At 48.1% G+C, this 22,101-nt stretch overlaps 1 protein-coding gene across 5 annotated transcripts in view; it reads right to left on the reverse strand.

The window, feature by feature from the left end:
- The window catches only part of LOC140413105 (protein phosphatase EYA3-like), a 123,732-nt gene that overhangs the window by 23,661 nt on the left and 77,970 nt on the right, over window positions 1–22,101 (reverse strand). For all 5 annotated transcript variants that reach the window (XM_072500880.1, XM_072500881.1, XM_072500876.1 and 2 more), the window contains 2 exons: window positions 11,715–11,798; window positions 7,730–7,819 (listed from right to left, as the gene is read on the reverse strand). In XM_072500880.1, the coding sequence (XP_072356981.1) occupies window positions 7,730–7,819; window positions 11,715–11,798 (174 nt within the window). The remainder of the gene's footprint in view (window positions 1–7,729; window positions 7,820–11,714; window positions 11,799–22,101) is intronic.

The following is a 22,101-nucleotide window of genomic DNA, read 5'->3' on the forward strand; positions in this document are numbered from 1 at the left end:
CTAGTGAGTTGTATGGGTTGGATTGTTGGTTTTGTTTATTTCTTTCTCTGGGACTGGGTGGAAGGGGACGATATATCATGGCGGGGGGAGCCACTCGCGCTAGCTAACTAAAGTCAGCTAGTGAACAGAGGTGAGGAGAGAGGAGAGCTGCGGAGGTTGGAGCCTGGATAGCAGGCTTCAATGGGCCTACGAGGCGAGCGAGAGGAGGGGAAGGGATTGATGCTGGAAGATGTTTTTTCAAGGGGAAATGTTCTTGGGAGAGGGGGGTGGGTTCGATGTTAACAATGGACAGGGGCAGGTCAGGCTTATGGGGCAAGGCCCGGTGGGATGATGATTGTGGATAAGAAGGGTGGTGGGGGAGACCCCCCAGTTAGGATAGTCACGTGGAACATGATAGGGCTAGGAGGTCCGGTCAAGCGTGCTTGTGCATCTTAAAAGTTTGAACGCCGATGTGGCAATACTGCAGGAGACTGACTTGAGGGTGAAGGACCAGGTGAGACTTAAAAAGGGCTGGGTTGGCCAAGTGTTTCACTCTGGATTTGACGGAAGGGCTCGAGGGGTAGCGGTGCTGGTCAGCAAAAGGGTACGCTTCCAGATGGAGAAGGTGGTGGCAGATCAGGAGAGTAGATATGTGATTGTGACAGGAGCGCTGTAGGGTAGATTAGTGGCGCTGTTAAGTGTATACGGTCCCAATTGGGACGATGTGGAATTCACGAAGAAGGTGTTTGGAGCCATCCCCGACTTGGACACACACAAACTGATTGTGGGGGGGACTGGAACTTGGTGCAGGAGCCAAGGTTGGACAGATCACGGCCGCCCTCGCTGGTCACATCAGGGAGGGGGGCGAAGGCGCTGGCTGGGCTAATGGTGGAAATGGGAGCGGTGGACCCTTGGAGGTTCCTGCACCCAAGGGAACGGGAGTACTCGTTTTTCTCAGCAGTCGATAAGGTATACTCGCGGATCGACTTCTTTGTGGTGGGGAAGGCTTTGCTGACTGGGGTTAAGGGGTCGGAATACTCGGTAATTGCAGTGTCAAATCATGCTCCACATTGGGTGGATATGGTACTGGAGAAAGGGGTAGCGCAGAGGCCGGGGTGGAAACTGGATATGGGGCTTTTGGGGAACCAAGTGTTCTGTGAGAAAATTGAAAAGGTAATTCAGGAATATGTAGGTTTCAACTGTACGGGTGAGGTGTCAAAGGCAATTGTCTGGGAGGCTCTAAAGGGGTGGTGAGGGGTCAGGTAATTTCGTTTAAGGCCAGGGTGGACAAAGAGGAGAGGTTGGAGCGGCAGAGGGTAATAGATGAGATGTTGGAGGTAGATCGAAGTTATGCAGAGGATGGGGACCCAGCCAGGCTGGAAGAGGAAGGAACTACAGGCGAGTTTCGACCGACTGTCCACCAGGAAGGCGGTGCGCCAACTGAGACGAGCAAGGGGTGCAGTTTATGAACATGGAGATAAGGCATGTTAGTAGGTCAGCTCCGGAGGGAAGCAGCGGCAAAGGAAATTCTTCAGGTGAGGGATAGGGCAGGGAAGTTGGTGGTGGCTCCGGAGCTGATTAACAAGGTTTTTGAGGAGTTTTATGAGAGGTTGTACAGGTCTGAGCCATCTGGGGGAGACCGTGAGATGCAGGAATTTCTAAATGGGTTGGAGTACCCGAGGCTAGGGGAGGGGGTCAGGGCTACATTAGAAGGAGCAATAGTGGAGCAGGAGATAAAGGATGCGATTGGGAGGATGCAGTCGGGAAGGTGGCAGGGCCGGATGGGTTTCCGGTGGAATATTATAAAAAATTCAAGGATAAGCTGGTGCCCCTGATGGTGGGGATGTTTGAAGAGGCGATAGGGAAGGGGGTGTTGTCACAAACCTTAGGGCAGGCATCGATTTCACTGTTGCTAAAAAAAGATAAGGATCCGACGGAGTGTGGGTCGTATGTGCGTTTGATAAGGTTCCCCACGGTAGGCTATTGCAGAAAATACGGAGGCTGGGGATTGAGGGTGATTTAGAGATGTGGATCAGAAATTGGCTAGCTGAAAGAAGACAGAGGGTGGTGGTTGATGGGAAATGTTCAGAATGGAGTTCAGTTACAAGTGGCGTACCACAAGGATCTGTTCTGGGGCCGTTGCTGTTTGTCATTTTTATCAATGACCTAGAGGAAGGCGCAGAAGGGTGGGTGAGTAAATTTGCAGACGACACTAAAGTCGGTGGTGTTGTCGACAGTGTGGAAGGATGTAGCAGGTTACAGAGGGACATAGATAAGCTGCAGAGCTGGGCTGAGAGGTGGCAAATGGAGTTTAATGTAGAGAAGTGTGAGATGATTCACTTTGGAAGGAATAACAGGAATGCGGAATATTTGGCTAATGGTAAAGTTCTTGGAAGTGTGGATGAGCAGAGGGATCTAGGCGTCCATGTACATAGATCCCTGAAAGTTGCCACTCAGGTTGATAGGGTTGTGAAGAAGGCCTATGGAGTGTTGGCCTTTATTGGTAGAGGGATTGAGTTCCGGAGTCAGGAGGTCATGTTGCAGCTGTACAAAACTCTGGTACAGCCGCATTTGGAGTATTGCGTACAGTTCTGGTCACCGCATTATAGGAAGGACGTGGAGGCTTTGGTGCGGGTGCAGAGGAGATTTACCAGGATGTTGCCTGGTATGGAGGGAAAATCTTATGAGGAAAGGCTGATGGACTTGAGGTTGTTTTCGTTGGAGAGAAGGTGGTTAGGAGGAGACTTAATAGAGGCATACAAAATGATCAGGGGGTTAGATACGGTGGACAGTGAGAGCCTTCTCCCGCGGATGGAAATGGCTGGCACGAGGGGACATAGCTTTAAACTGAGGGGGAATAGATATAGGACAGAGGTCAGAGGTAGGTTCTTAACGCAAAGAGTGGTGAGGCCGTGGAATGCCCTACCTGCAACAGTAGTGAACTCGCCAACATTGAGGGCATTTAAAAGTTTATCGGATAAGCATATGGATGATAATGGCATAGTGTAGGTTAGATGGCTTTTGTTTCGGTGCAACATCGTGGGCCGAAGGGCCTGTACTGCGCTGTATCGTTCTATGTTCTATGTATAGGCCCATATTATTTCTGAATGTGGACGCAAAAGTATTGGCAAAGGTACTGGCAGGTAGGCTGGCGGAGTGCCTCCCGAAGGTGATAGGTGAGGATCAGACGGGGTTTGTGAGAGGGAGGCAGCTTTTTTCGAACATTACGAGGGTTTGAACGTCGTTATGGCACCGGCGGAAGGGAAGGAAACAGAGATGGTTGTGGCATTGGACGCCGAGAAGTCGTTTGACCGGGTAGATTTGGGGTACTTAATGGCAGTTCTGGAGCGGTTTGGGATTGGACCAAGATTTGTGAATTTGGTAAAGCTACTATACAAGGAGCCGAGGGCGAGTGTCCACACAAACAACATCAGCTCGAGATACTTTTCTCTCCACCGTGGGACGAGGTAGGGATGTCCTATGTCCCCCCTGCCGTTTGCCATCGCATTAAGAAGTTCGGGAGCATGGAAAGGAATAGTGCAGGGGGGATAGAGCATAGGGTGTCCTTATATGCCGACGACTTGCTGTTATACGTGTCGGAACAGAGTGTGTCGATAGGGGGAATATTGGAGCTACTGCGAGTATTTGGGTCTTTCTCTGGGTAAAAGCTGAACCTAGACAAGAGTGAATATTTTCTGGTGTCTTGGCCGGGGGGTGGGGGCAGGGGGGGGCTGCCATTCCGTAGGGCAGGGACTCACTTCAGGTATCTGGGGATGCAGGTTGCCTGGGAGTGGGGGAGGCTTCGCAGGTACATCTCTAGTTTGGTGGGGAGAGTGAAAGCCGATCTGGCAAGGTGGGATGATCTCCCTCTGTCACTGGCGGGTCGAGTATAGGCGGTTAAAATGAATGTGTTGCCGCGATTTCTGTTTATTTTTCAATGCCGACCGATTTTCCTGCCAAAGGCTTTTTTCAGGGAGATTGAGAGAAGGATTACCTCGTTCATATAGAGAGTGAAGGTGGCCAGAGTGAGAAAGATGCTGCTACAGAGGGGAAGGCAGGCAAGGGGTTTGGATCTTCCGAACCTGATGTACTACTACTGGGCGGCGAATGTGTACAAGGTGCGGAGCTGGGTCAGAGGGGTTGATTCCCAGTGGGTCAGAATGGAGGAGAGTTTGTGCAGGGGACTGAAAACACTAGCAACAGCGCTACTCCCGATAGCTCTGGGGAAATACTCAGGGAGTCCGGTAATAATAGCTTCATTGAAAATCTGGAGGCAGTTTCGCCAACACTTCGGGTTGGGGGCAGTGTCAAGGGAAATGCCGATTCGGGGGAACCACTGATTTGACCCAGGAAGGTGGGATGGAAATTTTCAGAAATGGGAAGAGAAGGGGATTAAGACACGAAAGGATTTGTTTCTTAGGGGTCGGTTTGCAGGATTGAAGGAGCTGGAAGCGTATGGGCTGGAGCAGGGAGAAATGTTTCGATACATGCAGGTTCAAGATTTTGCCAGAAAGGAGATACAGAGCTTCCCGGAAGAACCGGCCTCCACATTGCTGGAGGAGGTGCTGACGACAAGGGGACTGGAGAAGGGGGTAGTGTCAGCGGTGTACAGAGCTATTTTGGAAGAGAATAAGGCACCACTGGAAAGGATCAAAGCAAAGTGGGAGGAAGAATTGGGATAGGATATGGAGGAGGGGTTCTGGTGTGAGGTGCTTCAGAGAGTGAATGCTTCCACCTCGTGTGCGAGGTTTGGGCTGATACAGCTGAAGGTGGTATACAGAGCACACCTCACGAGGGCGAGGATGAGCCGATTCTTCGCCCGAAGGCGGATCCTGTTGGGATGGAAAGCAGCCTCTCCACCCTGGCGTGGTGGGGGGGGACCTGTTGGAATTCTTGACTCTTGATAAGGTTAGGTTTGAACTAAGGGGAAGGACGGAGGGGTTCTACAAGTCATGGGCATTATTCATTATGCACTTTCAAGAAGTGGATAGCATCGAACATTAGTTGGGGGGGATGGGTAGGAGGGTTGGGGGGAGGGGGGCTGTGTGTATTAAGGGTGACTATGGGTAAACAGGCGGGCTAATGTTTGGGGGTTGGGTGGGAGGATAGGATAGTTGTTATTGTTATGGGGGTTGACATATTTGTTGCTGATTATTGTTTATTGTTGGTGGGTGTAAATCTGGGAGAAAATGTGAAAAAGGAGAATAAAAAAATATATTTTTAAAAAATAATATGGAAGAAGGAACTGAAGGCACTGTTGCTAAGTTTGCAGATGGTACAAAGATCTATAGAGGGGCAGGTAGTATTGAGGAAGTAACGGGGCTGCAGAAGAATTTGGACAAGCTAGGAGAGTGGGCAATGAAGTGGCAAATGAAATACAATGTGGAAAAGTGTGAGGTTATGCACTTTGGAAGGAGGAATTTAAGCATAGACTATTTTCTAAATGGGGAAATGCTTAGGAAATCAGAAGCACAAAGGGACTTTGGAGTCCCTGTTCAAGATTCTCTTACGGTTAACGTGCAGGTTTAGTCAGCAGTTAGGAAGGCAAATGCAATGTTAGCATTCATGTCGAGAGGGCTAGATTACAAGAGCAGGGATGTACTTCTGAGGCTGTTTAAGGCTCTGGTCAGACTTGAAACGTTAGCTCTTTTCTCTCCCTACAGATGCTGCCAGACCTGCTGAGATTTTCCAGCATTTTCTCTCTGGTCAGATCCCGTTTGGAGTATTGAGCAGTTTTGGGCCCCGTATCCAAGGAAGGATGTGTTGGCCTTGGAAAGGGTCCAGAGGAGGTTCACAAGAATGATCCCTGGAATGAAGAGCTCGTTGTAGGAGGAACGGTTGAAGACTCTGGGTTTGTACTCGTTGGGAGTTGAGAAGGATGAGGGGGGATCTTCTTGAACATTACAGGATATCGTGAGGCCTGGATAGAGTAGCTGTGGGAAGGATGTTTCCACTTTTGGAAAAAACTAGAACCAGAGGACACAATCTCAGACTAAAGGGACGATCCTTTAAAACAGAGATGAGGAGGAGGAATGTCTTCAGTCAGAGGGTGGTGAATCCGTGGAGCTCTTTGTCACAGAAGGCGGTGGAGGCAAAATCACTGAGCGTCTTTCAAACAGAGATAGATAGGTTCTTGATTAATAAGGGGATCAGGAGTTATGGGGAGAAGGCCGGAGAATGGGGATGAGAAAAATATCAGCCATGATTGTAATGAGAGTAGACTCGATGGGCCGAGTGGCCTAATTCTGTGCCTATGTCTTATCATAGATTATCATAGAATTTTCAGTGCAGAAGGAGGCCATTCGGCCCATCAGGTCTGCACCGGCTCTTGGAAAGAGCATCCTACCCAAGGTCAACACCTCCACCCTATCCCCATAATCCAGTAACCTCACCCAACACAATTTTGGATACTTAGGGCAATTTATCACGGCCAATCCACCTAACCTGCACATCTTTGGACTGTGGGAGGAAACCGGAGCACCCGGAGGAAACCCACGCACACACGAGGAGGATGTGCAGACTCCGCACAGACAGTGACCCAAGCCAGAATCGAACCTGGGACCCTGGAGCTGTGAAGCAATTGTGCTATCCACAATGCTACCGTGCTGCCCGTCTTCTGGAGCTGAAATCAGCCACGACTGCGCCCCTAACTTAAAATGCAGCCAAACGTGCCACCATATCTTCAGAGTGGCTACCAACATGAGACTACCCGAGTATTTCCGAGGGACAAACGAGAGTGACGCCGTTGCCAGTGCCCGCAACCTCGTCCCCCTACAAGAGCCTACCTCCATCCTCACCCACATTGCCTCTGGCTGTCTCCCCAACCCCGCACTTTCTTGGCATTGGCCGTCCAATAGTAATACATCAGATTCGAAAGAGCAAACCACCCCACCTGTCACCCTCTCTGAAGCACCAACTTCCAAACGCTCGTCACCTTACCTGCCCAGACCAACAACAAAATCAGTCATTCAAACCCCATAAAAAATACCTTTGGCAAAAAGACCAGTAAAGCACTGGAATAAAAATTTAAACCGTGGCAAGATATTCATCTTTACTGCCTGCACCCACCTGCCAATGGTAGCGGGTGGTGGGGGGCCTTGACCATACTCACCAGGCTCGTAAATTTCAATTTACGGAGCTGGGTCCAGTCCAGAGTTACCTGCATTCCCAGGTATCTGAAGTGAGTGGCGCCACACAAAACGGCAATCCCCCCGCCCCCCCCCCCCCTCCCCCAAGTCAGTTTCCGCACCCAGAGAGGAATCCAAAAACAACACTCGCTCTTCTCTAAATTAAATTTGCACCCCAAAAAGGCCCCAAAATTGCCTGAGCAGCCCCATTATATCCCCTCTGTCGGACCTGGGTTAGAAATATGTAAAAGGTGGTCAGTAAAAAGGCACACCTTATGCTCTAGCTCCCTCTCACTATCTCCCTCCACCTAATGATTCCAACTTCTAATAGTTAAATTTGACATTCTTATGGAGACTTGAACATAAATCTTTTGACATACTAATATTTAGTCACTAATCAATATTTATTTTTAATTTAGAGTACCCAATTTTAGGGGCACTTTAGCGTGGCCAATCCACCTAAACTGCACATCTTTTGGTTGTGGGGGTGAAACCAACGCAGACACGGGGAGAATGTGCAAACTCCACACACAGTGACCCAGGGCCGGGATTCAAACCCCGATCCTCAGCGCCGCAGTCCCAGTGCTAACCACTGCGCCAATACCACCCTCAATATTTATTACCTCCAAGTCATTGAAGAACAAGTGTGTGTCAGCAAGATCAAAAATCATTTCCTCCATTTGTAGTCCTAACGTCAATGCTGATGTTGGATCCTGGAAAATAATCACATCAGTCAACAGAGGCATCATGCATATCATATAAAACGTGTTCCAGTCTTATTTGAGACTCTAAAATAAAGACATTCACAAATTTAGGTGTGCCATTTAGCCGGGTTGGACCATTGGAGCACCACAGAGAGCTTCTGTGCCTCTGGAGCGTAAAGCAATGACTGAGAAAGGAAAGATGATAAGTCACAGTTCCTTTTCCTGACCAGTGTCCAGTGACTCCTGAACAGGAATCGGTTTAACTACAATGTCTGCTATAATATATATTACCAAAAATAAACCAGTCTTCGGTTTACATATAGAAAATTAATGGCCCCCACTTTCCAAATAGGACAATCAATCACTCAGAAATACATGCCAATGATGCGAAAATTAGAGCAAGCATTTAGAAAAAAAAAAAACTTGTGTAATCATACTGACATACTGTAAAACTGGAAACAGTATCAGGAATATTTTGTGAGACTATACTTGAATCTGACACACCAGGCATGTAAAAAGCAATGCTATCAGTTATAATCTGCAACAGCTCCTCCTTACTGCCACTTTAATGCTGACCAGGTTCAAAGTGCTAGTAGATCTGCCTGTACCTGTCTAAAATGGTCAGCTGCCAGTAATCAGCAATTCTTGGCTAACCTCAGCTCTGTTGCATTGCTTAGCATTGGGAATCTAGAGAGCTGGAGACGAGTGCATTTACTAACTTCACCATAATTCCAGAAATTTCTATACAATGAGAAAGTGATGGCCATTTGCAGATCACCTGGTGCCCTGATCACAATATGCTGGAGGATATGTTGTTTAATAGGTAGAAAATCAGATTACAAGGTATTATTTTACTTCAGTGATTTTGTGTATAACTTGATGCTTCTCAAGGAACACAAGGTATCAATGATACCTGCTTCCGTTAGTCAACTGAAGGTAGAGTGACCCGAATAGGGCTTCAGGTCAGCCAACAGTCAACCTGTTTTTCGATATTTAAAAATGTTTTTCCTACATCCAATCAAAGCATTTTCTGTTAATAAAGTTATCTGCATTTTGCAAACAAATACTTTTCTTTTTTCAAAAAATGTACAAAGAACAAAGAAATGTACAGCACAGGAACAGGCCCTTCGGCCCTCCAAGCCCGTGCCGACCATACTGCCCGACTAAACTACAATCTTCTACACTTCCTGGGTCCGTATCCTTCTATTCCCATCCTATTCATATATTTGTCAAGATGCCCCTTAAATGTCCCTATCGTCCCTGCTTCCACTACCTCCTCCGGTAGTGAGTTCCAGGCACCCACTACCCTCTGCGTAAAAAACTTGCCTCGTACATCTACTCTAAACCTTGCCCCTCTCACCTTAAACCTATGCCCCCTAGTAATTGACCCCTCTACCCTGGGGAAAAGCCTCTGACTATCCACTCTGTCTATGCCCCTCATAATTTTGTATACCTCTATCAGGTCTCCCCTCAACCTCCTTCGTTCCAGTGAGAACAAACCAAGTTTATTCAATCGCTCCTCATAGCTTATGCCCTCCATGCCAGGCAACATTCTGGTAAATCTCTTCTGCACCCTCTCTAAAGCCTCCACATCCTTCTGGTAGTGTGGCGACCAGAATTGAACACTATACTCCAAGTGTGGCCTAACTAAGGTTCGATACAGCTGCAACATGACTTGCCAATTCTTATACTCAATGCCCCGGCCAATGAAGGCAAGCATGCCGTATGCCTTCTTGACTACCTTCTCCACCTGTGTTGCCCCTTTCAATGACCTGTGGACCTGTACTCCTAGATCTCTTTGACTTTCAATACTCTTGAGGGTTCTACCATTCACTGTATATTCCCTACTTGCATTAGCCCTTCCAAAATGCATTACCTCACATTTGTCCGGATTAAACTCCATCTGCCATCTCTCCGCCCAAGTCTCCAGACAATCTAAATCCTGCTGTATCCTCAGACAGTCCTCATCGCTATCCGCAATTCCACCAACCTTTGTGTCGTCTGCAAACTTACTAATCAGACCAGTGACATTTTCCTCCAAATCATTTATATATACTACAAAGAGCAAAGGTCCCAGCACTGATCCCTGTGGAACACCACTGGTCACAGCCCTCCAATTAGAAAAGCATCCCTCCATTGCTACCCTCTGCCTTCTATGGCCTAGCCAGTTCTGTATCCACCTTGCCAGTTCACCCCTGATCCCGTGTGACTTCACCTTTTGTACTAGTCTACCATGAGGGACCTTGTCAAAGGCCTTACTGAAGTCCATATAGACAACATCTACTGCCCTACCTGCATCAATCATCTTAGTGATCTCCTTGAAAAACTCTATCAAGTTAGTGAGACACGACCTCCCCTTCACAAAACCGTGCTGCCTCTCACTAATACGTCCATTTGCTTCCAAATGGGAGTAGATCCTGTCTCGAAGAATTCTCTCCAGTAATTTCCCTACCACTGAAGTAAGGCTCACCGGCCTGTAGTTCCCGGGATTATCCTTGCTACCCTTCTTAAACAGAGGAACAACATTGGCTATTCTCCAGTCCTCCGGGACATCCCCTGAAGACAGCGAGGATCCAAAGATTTCTGTCAAGGCCTCAGCAATTTCCTCTCCAGCCTCCTTCAGTATTCTGGGGTAGATCCCATCAGGCCCTGGGGACTTATCTACCTTAATATTTTTTAAGACACCCAACACCTCGTCTTTTTGGATGACAATGTGACCCAGGCTATCTACACCCCCTTCTCCAGACTCAACATCTACCAATTCCTTCTCTTTGGTGAATACTGATGCAAAGTATTCATTTAGTACCTCGCCCATTTCCTCTGGCTCCACACATAGATTCCCTTGCCTATCCTTCAGTGGGCCAACCCTTTCCCTGGCTACCCTCTTGCTTTTTATGTACGTGTAAAAAGCCTTGGGATTTTCCTTAACCCTATTTGCCAATGACTTTTCATGACCCCTTCTAGCCCTCCTGACTCCTTGCTTAAGTTCCTTCCTACTTTCCTTATATGCCACACAGGCTTCGTCTGTTCCCAGCCTTTTAGCCCTGACAAATGCCTCCTTTTTCTTTTTGACGAGGCCTACAATATCACTCGTCATCCAAGGTTCCCGAAAATTGCCGTATTTATCTTTCTTCCTCACAGGAACATGCCTGTCCTGTATTCCTTTCAACTGACACTTGAAAGCCTCCCACATGTCAGATGTTGATTTGCCCTCAAACATCCGCCCCCAATCTATGTTCTTCAGTTCCCGCCTAATATTGTCATAATTAGCCTTCCCCCAATTTAGCACATTCATCCTCGGACCACTCTTATCCTTGTCCACCAGTACTTTAAAACTTACTGAATTGTGGTCACTGTTACCGAAATGCTCCCCTACTGAAACATCTACCACCTGGCCGGGCTCATTCCCCAATACCAGGTCCAGTACTGCCCCTTCCCTAGTTGGACTGTTTACATATTGTTTTAAGAAGCCCTCCTGGATGCTCCTTACAAACTCCGCCCCGTCTAAGCCCCTGGCACTAAGTGAGTCCCAGTCAATATTGGGGAAGTTGAAGTCTCCCATCACCACAACCCTGTTGTTTTTACTCTTTTCCAAAATCTGTCTACCTATCTGCTCCTCTATCTCCCGCTGGCTGTTGGGAGGCCTGTAGTATACCCCCAACATTGTGACTGCACCCTTCTTATTCCTGATCTCTACCCATATAGCCTCACTGCCCTCTGAGGTGTCCTCTCGCAGTATAGCTGTGATATTCTCAGATATTAGCAGATAGCAGATATTATGCAGAAACCGAAGTACAAGAGACTACTCAAAACTAATTCATTGCAAACTTATTTTAGTATTGTTCTACCTCCTATGCTTGATTATTAAATCAGCTTCACATTAAGCTTTTTAATTATTTCCTACCTTTCCAAATTTCTGTGCATATGACCCAGTAAGTAGTGAATGAAAGATGATAATGGTTTCATCCAAGTCCCACACAAACACACGCTGTAAAAAGAACACAGGAAAGAATAATATACACAATGATAAATTGCCATTTAAATCTTCTGAAGCCAAGTTTGAAAAAACATGTGATCCTTTAACCATTTCCCTATACGCAATACAGCAGTTTTATTAGACTTCCTACTTTGAGTCTGATCACCAGGGTTCCATCCTAAACTCTTATACCAAGATGGCAAACAGCAATTCAAGACACAGCAGGATGGTCATGGGCATCCAGTATCAGTCCATACAGCAGTACTCACACTTGCTAGTTGGAAGCTCAAAGATACGAACGCAGTCAGATTAGGGTACAATGCAAGGATCAGATGTGTAATCCTTCTGAAGGTAAAACTTCCTGTTCTTGCTATCCTTCAAATACACATCAGTATGTGAAGAGAAATAAGCTGTTAATGTTAACAGAACTTGCAGCACAGAAGTAGGCCATTCAGCCCATTTTGTGCCTGCTCTTTGAAAGAGCTATCCAATTAGTCTCTCCTAACGGTTCCAATTTTTGTTTGCAAAGTATTATCCAATTCTCTTCTGAAAGTTACTGTTGAATTTGCTTTCACTGTCCTTTCAGACAGTGGATTCCAAATCAGCCCAGTACCAGCCAGTTTTCAACAGGACCGAACCAGACAAATTGTTTGTTGGGATCTTGCATAGAAACATGGAAAATAGGAACAGGAGTAGGCCATTCAGCCATTCAAGCCTGATCTGCCATTCAATATCATAGCTAATCCTCGATCTTAACACCACACCCCCACGCTCTCCCCATACACCTTGACACGTTTCGAGTCTAGAAATCGATTTCCTTCTTAAATATATTCAATGACTTGGCCCTCACAGGCTTCTGTGGTATATAATTCCACAGGTATACCACCGAGTGACGTTTCTCCTCATCTCAGTCCTAATTGGCCTACCCCGCATCCTCAGACTGTGACCTCTTGTCCCCTCATTCGAATCATTGATGTATATTGGGAATAGCTGAGGCCCAAACACAGATCCCTGTGGGACCCCACGAGTCATCCCGTGTCTTATTAAAACAAAAAGATTGCTCACTTGTCTACATAGCGAGCCAATTTATTGTTTTTCAGAGGCACAATAAGATGTTTAAACGTCAATCTTCCTTTTTAAACTATCACAGGAGCCAAACTTTCTCCCATGTCTGTAAATTGCCTCCATGATCAATCCTACTGTACTTTTGCAGGTCTCCTAATGGCAAAAAAGGTTAGTATTGTGGTAATATAATCAGGGCCTAGTTTTAAGACCGATTAAATTGGATATCTTAAATTAAAAAATTGGGCATATTAAAATCAAACAGTCAAACCTCGGGCAGGCCAGACTTGACTCTTGGTTTATATGGGTAATTTTAATAGTATTATCATAAATAAACTTATTGAACCTTTACTTGTGTTTGTCCTTTGCCCATCTTACAACTAAGGGCATCTGGGTAAAACTTTGAGTGATATACTGGTCGCAGTATCTGAGATTTAGCAAATACAACAGAATGCTCGTCAGAAATGAACGTGGATAAAAACTTCCTCCTTCCTATCGTCAAGGTGCTGAGGCGAACTGCAGCTTATCAAATTTTTGCTCTGCTTAGTTGCAAAGCACAAACCACACGTTCTCCAATAAGTTATGTTTCTGCCGCTTATTTAGAAGACAAATATGGCAGCCAATTCACAATTAGCAATGTGCCAGAAACAGCTACATATGAAACTGCTTTGGTCATGTTAACAGAAAGATGATCTGAACTTTGTCAAAAAAGTATCACTGATCTTTTACACCCATCTAAAAAGACAGATAGGTCTTCAATTAGAACATCTCATCCAACAGACAGCATCTTTGACAGTGCAGCAGCAAGATGTCAGCTCACTGATTCAAGCTATGAAGTGTGACAAGATCTTGCTGCCGTCCGACTCAGAATAGAGAAGGCTACTTGGAATTTAGTGCCATTTTTAACAATACAAAATTGCTGTCCATCAATAATTCAGATTATGTTAATTTGGATGTAATATTTAAATAGATCACATTTTACAATAACAGTCACTATTTATTTTTCCTATTTAATTATTCTTGGGATAACTTGGCACGTTTTAGCATCTGAGGCTCTGGACCAAGTGTTGGCAAATGGGATCAGGATTGGCAGATCAGGTGCCTTTTATGTAGCTATGCAGACTTGATGGGCCGAAGGGCCTCTTCTGCACTGTATTTTTCTGTGATTCTGTGAATACAAGATGTTCGGTATTTTTCTCCTGAATATGTTGCTCACTATGCACGTATTTCTCTAAACTTAGAATCCTCACTAACATCGTTTGTACATCTTCAATCCAGAATGTGTAAAAATTATTCACCCCATCAGCCTTGTTAGTTTGAATTTTATGCATTAACACACATTAGTTTTAAACTGGCTCCATATCATGGTATAAAATGGAAATGAAAATGAAACCTGCTCATGTCCTGAAACGTGCAAGTTAAACTCCACAATAAAAGTTTCAATTTTATTTTGACTGGTATACCAAGGAGAGGAAAATATTTTCCAGTAAAACATGAAAGAGTACCTTTTACATTTTCATGCAAAGATCTTTGCAAAACCTCAACATTGAAGAAAAATGTAGCCTCTCTATGTTCTAATAGCATTTACCACATCCCCAATACCTAAATCAGTTGGTGACAAGATAGTTGTTTATGTTTTTCCAAATTGTAATCTTGAAAGGAATTGGGTCAGTAAAACAAGATTTTGCTGCTCAAATGCACTATGTACAACGTTCAAGCTTGGATTGATAAAGTGGCAAGTTACTTTCATGCCACAGGAAGTTTACAGGGGCTGTTTAGCACAGGGCTAAATCGCTGGCTTTGAAAGCAGACCAAGGCAGGCCAGCAGCATGGTTCGATTCCCGTAACAGCCTCCCCGAACAGGCGCCGGAATGTTGCGACTAGGGGCTTTTCACAGTAACTTCACTTGAAGCCTACTTGTGACAATAAGCGATTTTCATTTCATTTTCATTTTCATTTCATTTCAAGTGCCAGGTAATAAGAGAATCCAACCATCTCCCCACGATATTACCAACGCTGAATCCCCCACTATCGACATTAACCAGAAACTGAACTGGACCAGCCATACAAATACTTTGGTTAGAAGAGCAGGTCAGAGGCTGGGAATTCTGCAGTGAGTAACGCATCTCCTGACTCCCCAACGACTTTCAACCATCATCAAGGCATAAGTCAGCAGTGTGATGGAATATTCTCCATTTCCCCTGGATGAGTGCAGCTCCAAAAACACTCAAAAGGCTCGACACTGTCCAGGAAAAAGCAGCCTGCTAGATTAGCACCCTATCCAGCAACTTAAACATTCACTCGCTCCACCATCGATTCACAGTGGCAGCCATGTGTACCATCTACAAGATGCACTGTAGCAACCCACCAAGAGACCTCTGATAGAACCTTCCAAACCTGTGACCTCTACCACCAAGACAAGCAAGGGCAGTAGATGCATGGAAACACCACCACTTACTTGCAAGTTGCTCCAAATGTTGGCCAGCGATACCCACATCCGTGAAAGAATAAAAAAATAGAAACTATACAGTTCAGACTGGGGCATGAACAACCATAATTGATTCTCCCATCCCAACCATGGCGGGCTGGAATGGAGAATCTAGCAGGAGCCAAAAAGTTGCAAACACGCCAATGTAAAATCACACTGCAATTCTTCTAATGGTGGCTCGGTCTTCACGCTAGCTGGTGGCATGAACACAATTTGTATTCATTGGCATCTCATGAATGCTCATTAAAACAGCTGGTCGCCGACATTCTGTCAGGCCTTCTAATCTAGCATCACCCCTGTGCAAAATTACATTGGTTTAGATCTGATTGTTTAAAAATGGCGTGAACAAGGCAGTTCTCAGTTCACAATAGACTTCGAGGTGAGTGCCGCAAAGCCTTTCCGCCATACTGTTGTGCTGCTCCTGATGTGCTATACACCCACTCTGCCAGGGAAGACTGGTTCCAGCCTTCCATTTCCATGTCGTAGTGGTCTTCATGGACAGTACTGCGCTGCTGGACCCATGGACCTTCCTTTGTCAGTACTGCACCAGTGGTTGGGGAGTGCAGGAGTATCTTCCCTCTGGTGCTATGCACCAGTATCGATCTGGACAGTACTATGTTGTGGGACACATGCAGCCACTGGAACTAAAGGTCTGAGATTCGACCAGGGGTGGAGCGCAAGGTATGGCTTTGGGGATAGGTTCTCATGATGGCAGGCAGAGGGCCAAGGAGGTAGATAAAGAACAAAGAACAAAGTACAGCACAGGAACAGGCTCTTCGGCCCTCCAATCCTGCGCCGACCATGCTGCCCGTCGAAACTGAAATCTGCTACACTTCCGGGGTCCATATCCCTCTATTCCCATCCTATTCATGTATTTGTCAAGATGCCCGTTAAACGTCAGTATCGTCCCTGCTTTCACCACCTCCTCCGGAAGCGAGTTCCAGGCACCCACTACCCTCGGTGTAAAAAAACTTGCCTCGTACATCTCCTCTAAACCTTGCCCCTCGCACTTTAAACCAATGCCTCCTAGTAATTGATCCCTCTACCATGGGAAAAAGTCTCTGACGATCTACTCTGTCTATGCCCCTCATAATTTTGTAGACCTCTATCAGGTCGCCCTTCAACCTCCGTCATTCCAGTGAGAACAAACAAAGTTTATTCAACCTCTCATTATCGCTAATGCCCTCCATACCAGGCAACATCCTAGTAAATCTCTTCTGCACCCTCGCTAAAGCCTCCACATCCTTCTGGCAGTGTGGCGACCAGAATTGAATACTGTACTCCAAGTGTGGCCTAACTAAGGTTCTATACAGCTGCAACATGACTTGCCAATTTTTATACTCAATGCCGCGGCCAATGAAGGCAAGCATGCCGTATGCCTTCTTGACTACCTTCTCCACCTGGTGTTGCCCCTTTTAGTGACCTGTGGACCTGTACACCTAGATCTCTCTTGACTGTCAATACTCTTGGGGGTTCTGCCATTCACTGTATATTCCCTACCTGTATGAGATCTTCCAAAATGCATTACCTCACATTTGTCCGGATTAAACTCCATCTGCCATCTCTCCGCCCAAGCCTCCAAACAATCTAAATCCTGCTGTATCCTCAGACAGTCCTCATCGCTATCCGCAATTCCACCAACCTTTGTGTCATTCGCAAACTTACTGAGCAGACCAGTTACATTTTCCTCCAAATCATTTATATATAGTACGAACGGCAAAGGTCCCAGCACTGATCCCTGTGGAACACCACTAGTCACAGCCCTCCAATCAGAAAAGCACCCTTCCATTGCTACTCTCTGCTTTCTTTTTTTTTTTTAAATATGTTTTTATTAAGAATTTTTCAACAATATTTTCCACCTTACAAACAAGCCCACCCCCCCGTAACAAAGAAAAGAAAAAGAACTCGCGTGGCAAGACATGAACATGGCAAGTCAATTAGATACAAAATTTTGTACACTGGATTCTTCCCGTACGTCAGTTTCCGGATCATTCATGTGTTTTCTTGCTCAAATGCCCCCCAGAGAAACCCCCCTCCCCCCCACCCCCCGGGTTGCTGCTGCTGCTGTCCGACCATCATCTAACGCTCCGCGAGATGGTCTAGGAACGGTTGCCACCGCCTGTAGAACCCCTGCGCAGACCCTCTCAAGGCAAACTTTATCCTTTCCAACTTGATAAACCCTGCCATATCATTTATCCAGGCCTCCATGCTGGGGGGCTTCGCCTCCTTCCACATTAGCAAGATCCTTTGCCAGGCTACTAGGGACGCAAAGGCCAGAATGCCAGCCTCTTTCGCCTCCTGCACCCCCGGCTCGTCCACTACTCCAAATAGTGCTAGCCCCCAGCTGGGTTTGACCCGGACTTTCACCACCTTAGATACTGTTCCTGCCACTCCCCTGCAGAACCCCTCCAGTGCCGGGCATGACCAAAACATATGGGCACGGTTCGCCGGGCTTCCTGAGCACCTCCCACATCTGTCCTCCACCCCAAAGAACCTGCTCAGCCTCGCCCCCGTCATATGCGCTCTATGAACCACCTTAAATTGTATCAGGCTAAGCCTGGCACACGAGGAAGAGGAATTAACCCTACTTAGGGCATCAGCCCATAGACCCTCCCCAATCTCCTCCCCCAACTCCTCCTCCCATTTACCCTTCAGCTCCTCTACCAAAGCCTCCCCCTCTTCTTTCATCTTCTGGTATATTGCCGACACCTTGCCCTCCCCGACCCATACGCCCCAAATCACCCTATCTTAAATCCCCTGTGCCGGGAGTAGCGGAAATTCCTTCACCTGCCGCCTCACAAACGCCCTCACTTGCATGTACCTGAAAGCGTTTCCCGGGGGTAGCCCAAACTTCTCCTCCAGCGCCCCTAAGCTCGCAAACGTCCCGTCAATGAACAGGTCCCCCATTCTTCTAATCCCTGCCCGCTGCCAGCTCTGAAATCCCCCGTCCATCCTTCTTGGGACAAACCGATGGTTGTCTCTGATCGGGGACCCCACCAAGGCTCCCGTCGCAACCCTGTGCTGTCTCCACTGCCCCCAGATCTTTAGCGTTGCCGCCACCACCGGGCTCGTGGTATACCTTGTCGGCGAGAGCGGCAGCGGTGCCGTCACCAGCGCCCCCAGGCTTGTTCCTTTGCAGGACGCCATCTCCAACCTCTTCCACGCCGCCCCCTCTCCCTCCATCACCCACTTACGGATCATTGCCACATTGGCTGCCCAATAATAACCACCCAAATCCGGCAACGCCAACCCTCCTCTATCTCTGCTACGCTCCAAGAACCCCCTCCTTACCCGCGGGGTCTTGCTCGCCCACACAAATCCCGTAATGCTCCTGTTTACCCTCTTAAAAAAGGCCTTAATGATCTCAATTGGGAGGCATTGGAATACGAAAAGAAATCTCGGGAGGACCACCATTTTAACCAATTGTACCCTACCTGCCAGCGAGAGTGGCAACATGTCCCACCTTTTAAAATCCTCCTCCATCTGTTCCACCAACCGCGACAAATTAGGTTTGTGCAGTGCCCCCCCAGCTCCTAGCTACCTGAATCCCCAAGTATCGAAAGCTCCTTTCCGCCCTCCTCAACGGTAGGTCATCTATCCCTCTTCCCTGGTCCCCCGGCTGGATCACAAAGAGCTCACTCTTTCCCACATTGAGCTTATAGCCCGAAAAGTCTCCAAACTCCCGTAGGATCTGCATTACCTCAACCATCCCCTCCACTGGATCCGTCACATACAGCAACAGGTCGTCTGCGTACAGCGACACTCGATGTTCCTCTTCCCCTCCCTTCCATTTCCCCAACTCCCTTAACGCCATGGCCAAAGGTTCAATTGCTAATGCGAACAGCAGAGGGGACAGGGGGCACCCCTGCCTCGTCCCTCGATACAGCCGAAAATACTCCGACCTCCACCGGTTCGTGACCACACTCGCCACCGGGGCTTTATACAGGAGCTTAACCCAACTGATAAACCCTCCCCCGAACCCAAACCTCAACACATCCCAGAGATACTCCCACTCTACCCGATCGAAGGCCTTCTCCACGTCCATGGCTGTCACTATCTCCGCTTCTCCCTCCACCGATGGCATCAATATCACATTTAGGAGCCTTCGCACATTAGTATTTAACTGCCTACCCTTTACGAATCCCGTCTGGTCCTCGTGAACCACCCCCGGGACACAGTCTGCAATCCTCATGGCCAACATTTTTGCCAGCAACTTAGCATCTACATTAACGAGCGAGATCGGTCTATATGACCCACATTGCGGTGGGTCCTTATCCCGCTTCAAGATCAAAGAGATTGTCGCCTCCGACATTGTCGGGGGCAGGGTCCCCCCCTCCCTTGATTCATTGAAGGTCCTTACCAGCAACGGGGCTAACAGGTCTACATACTTCCTGTAGAACTCCACCGGGAACACATCCGGCCCCGGGGCCTTCCCTGCCTGCATGCTCCCCAGTCCCTTAACCAGCTCCTCCACCCCAATTGGCACTCCCAAACCAGCCACCTCCTGCACCTCCACCCATGGGAACCTCAACTGATCCAAGAATCGCCACATCCCCTCTTTTCCCCCTGGGGGCTGGGACCTATACAGTTCCTCGTAAAAGGCCTTAAAAGCCTCATTCACTTTCCCTGCACTCCGCACCGTAGTTCCCCTGCCATCTTTGACTCCACCTATTTCCCTCGCTGCCATCCTCTTACGGAGCTGGTGTGCCAGCATCCGGCTCGCCTTCTCCCCATATTCATATATCGCCCCCTGTGCCTTCCTCCACTGTGCCTCTGCCTTCCCTGTGGTCAACAGGTCGAACTCCGTCTGGAGACTTAGTCTCTCCCCGAGTAGTCCCTCATCAGGAGCCTCTGCATAGCTCCTGTCCACCCTTAAAATCTCCCCCACTAACCTCTCCCTTTCCCTGCCCTCTCTCTTCACCCTGTGAACCCTGATGTGGAGATGAACTCTCCCCTGACCACCACCTTCAGCGCCTCCCATACTACTCCCACCTGCACCTCCCCGTTGTCGTTAGCCTCCAGATACCTTTCAATACACCCCCACACCCTCCCGCACACTTCCTCGTCTGCCAGCAGTCCCACATCCAACCTCCACAACCTGCGTTGGTCCCTCTCCTCCCCCAGCTCCAGCTCCAACCAGTGCGGGGAATGGTCTGAAATGGCTATGGCCGAATACTCCGTTCCCTCCACTTTCGGGATCAATGCCCTGCCCAGAACAAAAAAATCTATCCGGGAGTAGGCCTTATGCACGTGGGAGAAAAAAGAAAATTCTCTGGCCAAAGGCCTGGCAAATCTCCACGGATCTACTCCCCCCCCCCCCCATCTGATCCATAAACCCCCTAAGCACCTTGGCCGCAGCCGGCCTCTTCCCCGTCCTAGATCTGGAACGATCTAATGCTGGGTCCAGCACCGTGTTAAAATCCCCACCCATTATCAAACTCCCTACCTCCAGGTCCGGAATACGCCCCAACATCCGTTTCATGAATCCAGCATCGTCCCAGTTTGGGGCATATACATTCACCAGTACCACCTCCGTCCCCTGCAACCTACCACTCACCTTCACGTATCGGCCTCCCTTGTCCGCTACTATGTTCTTGGCCTCAAACGACACCCCCTTTCCCACCAGTATTGCCACCCCTCTATTCTTCGCATCCAGCCCTGAATGGAACACCTGTCCCACCCATCCCTTCCTTAACTAGACCTGATCTGCCACCTTCAGATGTGTCTCCTGAAGCATGACCACGTCTGCTTTCAGACCTTTAGGTGCGCGAACACTCGGGCCCTCTTAACCGGCCCATTTAGGCCTCTCACATTCCACGTGATCAGCCGGATTGGGGAGGGTTAGCTACCTTCCCCCCCCCCCCCCGGCCGACTAGCCATCTCATATCTTAGGCCAGTCCCGTGCTCGCGCCTCCCGCACCCTCCAGTCCCCCAGGCGGGGAACCCCCGCCCCGACCACCTCTTCCATTATCAGTTCTCCCTCGGACAGTGCAGCAACAACCCTAGAATCAACCTCCCGCACCCCCCCCCGCCCAACTCGACCCACATCTAGCTCTTTTGCTCCCCCCATATTACTTCCGTGAGTCAGCTGACTTATAGAATCATAGAAGTTTACAGCATGGAAACAGGCCCTTCGGCCCAACCAGTCCATGCCGCCCAGTTTTTACCATTAAGCTAGTCCCAGTTGCCCGCACTTGGCCCATAACCCTCTATACCCATCTTACCCATGTAACTATCTAAATGCTTTTTAAAAGACACAATTGTACCCGCCTCTACTACTACCTCTGGCAGCCCATTGCAGACACTCACTACCCTCTGAGTGAAGAAATTGCCCCTCTGGGCCCTTCTGAATCTCTCCCCTCTCACCTTAAACCTATGCCCTCTAGTTTTAGACTCCCCTACCTTTGGGAAAAGATGTTGACTATCTACCTTATCTATGTCCCTCATTATTTTATAGACCTCTATAAGATCACCCCTAAGCCTCCTACGCTCCAAGGAAAAAAGTCCCAGTCTATCCAGCCTCTCCTTATAACTCAAGACTTCTGCTGACCTCGACTTCCACCGCCTTCCCGTTGATCTCCCCCATGTGGGAGTCTCTCCTCCTCCTTACCTTCGTCCATCCCCCGCCCTCCTTTTGGCGCGGGAAAAAACCCGCGCTTTCCTGAACCAGCCCCGCCCCCTATGGCGCAGCTCCTGGTGCGGCCATTATCCCAGTTCCCTCATCCCCGAGTCTCACCTCCCTCCAGCACCGTCGCCCACATTCCC

Source organism: Scyliorhinus torazame, chromosome 1 (assembly GCF_047496885.1).
Source record: "Scyliorhinus torazame isolate Kashiwa2021f chromosome 1, sScyTor2.1, whole genome shotgun sequence".
NCBI classification, from domain to species: domain Eukaryota; kingdom Metazoa; phylum Chordata; class Chondrichthyes; order Carcharhiniformes; family Scyliorhinidae; genus Scyliorhinus; species Scyliorhinus torazame.